Source organism: Solanum lycopersicum, chromosome 3, assembly GCF_036512215.1.
Source record: "Solanum lycopersicum chromosome 3, SLM_r2.1".
NCBI classification, from domain to species: domain Eukaryota; kingdom Viridiplantae; phylum Streptophyta; class Magnoliopsida; order Solanales; family Solanaceae; genus Solanum; species Solanum lycopersicum.
This window is the reverse complement of record NC_090802.1, coordinates 6,565,353-6,573,669: the sequence shown is the minus strand read 5'-3', so window position 1 is coordinate 6,573,669 and position 8,317 is coordinate 6,565,353. Positions and strand designations below refer to the sequence as shown.

Genomic DNA, 8,317 nt, shown 5'->3' with positions numbered 1-8,317 from the left:
GTAATTAAGACGAGTTATGAATTTATGTAGAGTTTGAGAGACCATAAACATAATTAGGGATCGTTCAACTGGTGAGAATATGATAATATCATATGAATAAAATGTGATATTATTTTACTATGCATTTGGTTATGGATATTAATTAGTTTTAGAATATACATTGTACAAAAATGACGGTATTAGTTATCTGTGTAGAAGGTGAGATGGCCAATCCCGTGAAATATTCATGGGTATCCCATTTTAGTCATCAAACAATTCCTAAAATCCTGATTCCGTCTTTATAATAGAAACATAAAAAATTACATTCTTTTACGCTATTATTATATAAAACTTAAACTCAATTATTATTTATACAGGCTAGTGGTCCAAGTTGGGAGGTTCCATTACCTCCTAATATTAAATTATCATTATCAAGTTAAATTTATTTTAGTTTTTACCCGGATTAGAAAAATAGAAATTACCTATGACACTAATAAAAACAAAGGTTTTTTCCTCTATGAATTAGTGAAAAATTTGTGTTGTAGAACACAATTTTTCTACTCATTTCCGACCAACCAATTCACTAGAAAAATGTATGATGGAAAACAGATTCTCACTGAAATTGTGAGAAACTTCTAACTTTTTTCATATGAAAATAATACTATTTTTTTTCTTTTCTCACAGATTTCAATCAAATATCTATGAGAACAGAACATTTTTAAGTGAAAAATAGTTATTTTTTGGTAGTATGAATTCCTCGCTAGTCCATCTTTAATTTCCCCCCATAGTTAACAGAAATGCATCACTAAGTAAGATTAATAACGAATTTTACTGTTTAGATACTAAATTCGCTAAATCTTTGTTTTACTATAGTTAATAATATAAAATTTTACTGTTTAAATACAAAACTATTATAAATACAAAACTATTATGCAGGGAGCCACACGATCGGAAAAGCAAGATGCACCAGTTTCAAAGCATAAGACTCTACAATCAATCATGCAAAAATTTTACCAGATTATACATTAGATGAAAAATATGCTGCCCAATTACGTACTAAGTGTCCAAAATTTGGTGGTGACCAAAATTTATTTTTCTTGGATTATGTCACACCAACAAAATTTGATAATAATTAGTACAAAGAATTTGTTGGCTTCAAAGGGCTTACTGAATTCAGATCAAATTCTCGTAACAAAGAATGAAAAATCATTAGAAATTGATAAAATTATATGCTAAAAATAACAAGATTTTCTTCGAGCAGTTTGTGAAATCTATGGTGAAATTAGAAAATAATTCACCTTTGATGGGACATAAGGGAGAGATTAGGAAGAATTGTAGAAAAATGAACTAAGGGAGTTCAATTATTGTGTCTTTATTTGATGTAATTTTTATTTTATCATTTTTAATTTCAATATTTCTTTTAATTATTGTCAATTTGTAATCATCCTATGTACCAATATTCATCTTGGTGTGCTAAATGTCAATAATTGTTATCATATGAACCATAACAAATATTTTATGTCCATAATTTAATTGTTATAGGTTTTGAAGTATGTATTTTTTTTACTTGCTTTCACACGCAACGTGCACACGCTAATTTAACACTAACAAATAAAAGATTTAGTGATTATAATAAATATATGTATTTATAACAACATGACTTTATATTAAAAGCAATTTTTATATATAACAAATATAAAAATTATATTCGTATGTTATAGCTATAGTTTGCATAATTCGCTCCATAGCATATTTTTACTATGAAGCTTTTGATTTGTATAATTCGCTAGAAACATCCAATTTTGTAAAAATTGTTCAATATTTTATAAATTCATTCATGCATTGTAATTTGTATAATAAGATCTGTACCTGTATAATCGTAAGTACATATATGAAAATATATGTATTTATATTTGTATATACATTTTTCTCTCATTTTATACAAACAGATACATTTTATACCGAAATATATAAACAAACTAATTGTATATCGAAATGACTAATTGTATAACGAATCAGATGCAAGAAAATGAAAAGTTTTGTTGCAAATTACAATATAAAATAAAATATAACTATAACATTTAATTTGAATTTATAATTTACAATTTCATACGATTTTCCCTATTAATTAACAAAATATTTTATAAAAACGGTGTCAAAATATTAAAATTTTGGACACACGTAAAAACAAGAAAATGTCAACATTTAACATAAGGAAAACTTAAAGTTTGACTTGGCTAAGCAATTTAATTTTTTTTATAATTTATGGTAAAAAGAAAAAGTTATTGTGAGACTTTTCTGAAAAATGTTGCGTGGCTTGATTATATATCAACTCAATTAGTAAGATGAGTTAATAAAATTTGAAAATTAGACATAGATGAATAAAGACGGATCAAATTAAACATTATTATTTTATTACTTATAAAGCACAAGTTCTACTTTACTAAGCAAGGTATTGTGGAAATTAATTTTCATAATCCTAACTCAAAAAGGTATAATCCAATCTAAATGAATAACAAGTACTTTCAAATTGACGTAGCTAATTATACTGAAATTTCGAGATTCAAACTTTTAAATTTTGATCGTAAATTCAGACATATAAGCTTTAAGTTTTTTTTTTTAAAAAATAATTTTATATATTTAAAACACTACTTAAAAAAAGAATAGCTATGAATTACCATAATTAATAATTTTTACATAAAAAATTGTTTGAAAAATAAATTAAATCGACACTTGAATTTTTAATTGTGTCACGTAAACTAAAATAGATCAAATTAATTAATATAGAAATAGACTCTAACCTCACCCTTTGAAAACTATATATACTCTTGCATTGCATCTCAATTTTATTATGAAAATCCAACCTTCTTATATATTAAAGTTAAATTATTATTTTTTACATATATAACAAGTCCTTGATTATTATTACAACTTTAGTCATCATGGCTAAAATAATATGGACTTTATTTTTTCTTGCTTCTATATGTTTGTCTAGCAAGACTAAATATTATGTTTATGGTTGCTTAGACCCACAATTTTATGATTTGTCATGTCCTAAAGCAAAAGAAATTGTCAAGGTTGGTGTTGCTAAGGCCGTAGCCAAAGAAGCAAGAATGGCTGCCTCTTTGTTGAGACTTCATTTTCATGATTGCTTTGTTAAGGTACATAAATTATCTAGTGTATTTTGTAACGTATAAAAAAGTGAATTTTTTAGTGATAGACAAAAAATTATTTTTATAAATGTCAGTCTATATTGATTGACTCTTTTCTGGAGATAGATGGAGTGCACGTGTACTCATTAATTTAAAAAAAGATCTCATATATATATATATATTGAAAAACTAACAGAAACTAAATATAGAATCACACTTTATTGTTTTTATTATAAGTTTTGAATTCAAAGGTTAAAATTGCTAGATAAGGAATTCGGACCCATGACCATTTAGTAGATTACTCGTTTTCTTTTCATGAAAAATATTTTTCTTAATATTTCATTATATATTATGATCATGCAGGGTTGTGATGCATCTTTGCTTCTGGACAGTAGTAGAACTATAACAAGCGAAAAATTATCAAATGCCAATAGAAATTCGGCACGTGGATTTGAAGTAATTGATGAGATTAAAGGTGCACTTGAGAAGGAATGCCCTCAAACTGTGTCTTGTGCTGATATATTAGCACTTGTTGCAAGAGATTCTACCGTTTTAGTAAGCATTAACAACTTTATGCCAATCAAATATAATAAATTTGACTAAATAATAGCTTATGACGAATTTGAACAAAGTCAATTACTCTTATTTAGGTCTTGTACAACAATATTAAATTTTTTGTTAAATAATATATAATTATGAATCAGTAATCAAGATAAGCTATGAAATCGTGGCAAGAGAATTCATAAACATAAAATTCTTATTTTACCTCATAGACGATGTTAGAATTGATCGACTCCTCCTCGAAATCCAAAATAAATAGACCAACGGAACAGAATCAATTTATTACAGTAACATATTTAATTAATCTAAATAAACTCTAACATAAAAACAAAATGTTACGTATAATTATCTTAATCTGATTATATAATTATTTTTATATTATTAATACATAAAATTCAAGCTTTATTGTTATTTATACAGGCTGGTGGACCAAATTGGGAGGTTCCATTGGGAAGAAGAGACTCAAGAGAGGCTAGTTTAAGTGATTCCAACAATAATATTCCTTCTCCCAATAACACATTTGATACTATTTTCACTAAATTCAATTTAAGAGGACTTGATCTTGCTGACCTTGTGGCCTTGTCAGGTAAATTCTTACCCTAATTATTCATCTATGTAACACAAATTGTTTTTTAGTCTACCACAAAATAAATAACATTTTAATATATTAATATACGAAACTTTTTATTTAATTAAATAACATCACATAAAATGAGACGAAGAAATTATTACTTTCTTTTAATTATATCCTTCAATCCCTTCCCTCACTTTTAAAAGAGTTTAATTTCTATGCTCTAGATAGATAATTTACACTATTAACTTATTGAAAAACTAACTATAGATCTATATTAGCCAAGATTAGTAACTTCTCAAAAAATAAGACAAGTAACAAATTAAAATAGATCTAACTTGTTTACGCTCTATTTTATCTTATTAGTCGATTAAAACATGTCACTTGTATTATTTATTTAACCTAAACAGACGTCTACCAACTAAGTAAATTAAAAATATCAATAGATATATAATATATATGCATATAATTCATATGTAATATGTATATCAGGTATATTAAATGTATAATTTATGTATACTGAATAAAAAAAAGTAAACAGTAAATCTGACTGACAATTCATATAAAAATCCACAAAATAAACTAGTTATAAATTTTATTTACACTTTTAATGTGTATTCCTTGTAGGGGCCCATACAATTGGAAATTCAAGATGTATCAGCTTCAAACAAAGACTCTATGGTCAATCAGGGAATTACTATTTTCCAGATTACACATTAGATAGAATTTATGGTGCACAATTAAGCACTGTGTGCCCAAGATATGGTGGTGACCAAAATTTATTTTACTTAGATTATGTGTCACCAACAAAATTTGATAATAGCTACTTCAACAACTTGTTGGTTTTTAGGGGTTTGTTGAATTCAGATCAAGTTCTTGTGACACAAAATATGGCATCATTACAATTGGTGACATTGTATGCTCAAAATAATGAAGCTTTCTTCGAGCAGTTTGCGAAATCTATGGTGAAAATGGGAAATATTTCACCTTTAACGGGACAGAGGGGAGAGATCAGGAAGAATTGCAGGATAATAAACAATTAAAATTTATGTTTTTTTTAAAAAAAATAAATAAATAAATTATATTACTAGATAGACGCCTAGTGCCTTTTATTAATAGTCAAAATAAAAAATTTTACTTTATTAATTTGAGCGAGGTAATAAACCTCTACTAATTAACAAGAAATAATAATTATTGTGTTTCTATTATATGTAATCTTTTTTGTAATTATCATCGTCTATTGAGTTCATCTTGGGTGTATATACTAAATGTTTATGATGATTTTATAATTCTATATGGAATGAAAAGATGTATAAATATTTTCATATTGTGTTAGACATATGAAGCAAGACATCAATTTCTCAATGAGTTTAAAAATAATTATGATTATATTATCATAAACTCCCTATATGTTGGTTTTAAGCGTTTTATAAAAGATTGTGGTGATAATAACATTTTTCTTGTGAACCAATGCATTTTTATTTATGATCTAATTTCGCTAGGTATAAATTTAAAAAATGTTTATCATGTTCAGCCTAAATTTTGTAAAAATTAAGTTATTCGACATAAAATGTAAAGCATTTCTATGATCTAATTTTGCTAGGTATAAATTTAGAATTTTTTCCCCTTTTTCACATAAATTCTATAAGAATCAATTAGTTATGTATTTTTATCATTTTACGACATAATCTGTGGATTCTAAAACTGGTATGGCAAAAAGAACGATACACAACAAATTGAATTTTGAAGAAGAGAAAACAATTCAAATTACTACTAACATAAATATTTCATACTTCATACTTAAACAAGGACTTAATAATTAATCCCAAAGCTCATTACAAGACTTAAATATTAAATTACTTCTTGCCCATACAAAGATTATATTCTAACACCACATAAGCATGAATATTAGTATGTGTACATATACATATGCGATACGTATATATGAATACATCTATACGTAGAAATAATGCATATAACGTTGATGCGCTAACCATGTATTTGACGATAGCATTTTGCAATTCATGTTTTTTTTAGCTCCAACAACCTTATAAACAATGTTACCTTCCTTGGTGAACATGAAAGTTGTCATTGCTTCCACAGCCCAATCCAACAATTACCATACCAAATTGCACAATTAACAAAAAGGTAAAGCAACCACTATCTAACTAAAAGTTTTTTATTTTTTATTTTTTAAAAAATGGGAATATAAATAATAATCAGAATATAAGCGATGTTACTCCATAAATTTAATCAAGCATCAATAACATATTAAGTAAAATGTTGTTACATATCTTACTACCACTTGTTAAAAGTAGAGAGGTTTTTTTTCGAAAATTTCTCGGCTCAAGTACAATAAATTCAAATATAAAGAAGAAATAGACAATGAAGAAAATACAACAGGCAACAAGGAATCGGTGCAACGTTTATCAGAAGGAAACAACAATAACAATAACAATAATAACAAAATAATGTGATAATCAAAACACAATAAACAACATACTAAGATAGAAAATTAAAAACAATAATGAATATAAAAAAAAGAACCACTGTAATACAATTAGTACAATAACAAACACCAATCACCCAAAGCAAGACAACACTACACTATATACCTAGTAATCTTCTACTCTAATACGCGTTTTTCTGCAATATCTTAAATCATATCCTTAATAACCTAAAATTATATCATATACTTTCTTATCAACTTTTTAAAAAAAAAAAAAATGGCCTACCTTCATTGTAGTCTCAGACAAATTTAATTAATAAAAACAAGAGTAGGCAAAAATTACCAATTTTCAATCCCTTTGCCATTTTTTTTTTAAGAATTTAAGGATTTTGTTTTATCCTAAACTTTGTTAAATAAAGAGCTTGGTTCTGCCTCAATATAATATAATACTAAAGTGTAGATCAGAATATACTGGATAATTATTTTTTCTAAAATAATTTTTTAAAAAAATTATGATTACTTTGGTTAGCTTTGACTTTGAGGAAATAAATATTACTCCTTTCCATTTTATTTTATGTATTTTAATTTGATTGAATACGAAATTAAAAATACAAAAAAAAATATTAAATTGTGTCCTAAACTATACATATTTAACTAAGTTATTAGATTGGATTTAGAAGGTCGAGATACGTGATCTAAATACTTTTGAATTAAATGTTGTAACTTAATTAGAGGAATAAATTATGGAAAATTAACAAACAAAACGGATTTAGAGGATCAATCTGTATCAACTATTACCTAAATCCAAATCATAAACGTTATTAAATTTGATATTGAAACCTTTTATCTTTTTCATTAATTTTAGGAAATATTTATCAAAATGGACAGTATCATAGTATTGTTAAGACATTCAGGTTCATAAATCTCTGAATCAAATGCAAAAATCAATACCCTGTTATATTTTGTTGCGTAAACACTCCTATAAATGTCCTCAAAATTTATAAGTTGGGCAAATTACAGAAATCACATGCTTTTAAGGCAAAATTATAATCTATTCTTTAAAAGTTTATAATTACAGAAATTCTCAAACGGATACAATAATATAAGCGCTGATACATTAATTTGATGTGCGAGATACACTAATCTTTAAGTAAGATACATTACATTTTATACATGATACACTAATCTGATGCGTAAGATACACTAATTTGATGTGCGTGATACACTAATCTGATGTACGAGAATGAGGAATTTTAAGAATTTATAAAACTTATAGGGGATAATGGTAATAAGTAAACTAAAAGGTGAAATTTCCGTAATTTTTCCTAATAAATTTGGACCTCAGACTGAAAAAAAATGGGCCCTTACTTCTCATTGGGCTTTTCTCTGCATTGATACCACTACTTCTAATTGGGCTTGTGTTGCATTGTCAACTCTAACACCATCAGCCAGAAATGGTGGTGTAACCGTTTTACTTAACATATTTATTAAGAAAATAATAATTGGTATAGTAAGTTTATTATTTTATCCTTATTAATTAATATAATTTTAAATATATTTACTCGCTACATTTTCTAAAGACATTAACTTAATATTAATAAATTG

The 8,317-nt window shown here is 26.0% G+C and overlaps 1 protein-coding gene across 1 annotated transcript; it reads left to right on the top strand.

The window, feature by feature from the left end:
- The first annotated feature begins 2,827 nt into the window (after positions 1-2,827).
- On the top strand, positions 2,828-5,586 carry LOC101246220 (peroxidase 72-like). The gene is made up of 4 exons (XM_004234555.4): positions 2,828-3,140; positions 3,495-3,686; positions 4,113-4,278; positions 4,891-5,586. The coding sequence occupies exons 1-4, from the start codon at positions 2,922-2,924 to the stop codon at positions 5,304-5,306; spliced, it is 993 nt and encodes a 330-aa protein (XP_004234603.1). The 5' UTR covers positions 2,828-2,921; the 3' UTR covers positions 5,307-5,586.
- Positions 5,587-8,317: the final 2,731 nt, after the last annotated feature.

Bases quoted from the DNA above. Each gene is read 5' to 3' on its own strand.
- LOC101246220 (XM_004234555.4), top strand. From the start codon at position 2,922: ATGGCTAAAATAATATGGACTTTATTTTTTCTTGCTTCTATATGTTTG. The intron at 3,687-4,112 runs GTAAGCATTAAC...TTATTTATACAG, and splicing joins CAAGAGATTCTACCGTTTTA to GCTGGTGGACCAAATTGGGA. The intron at 4,279-4,890 runs GTAAATTCTTAC...TATTCCTTGTAG, and splicing joins TGACCTTGTGGCCTTGTCAG to GGGCCCATACAATTGGAAAT.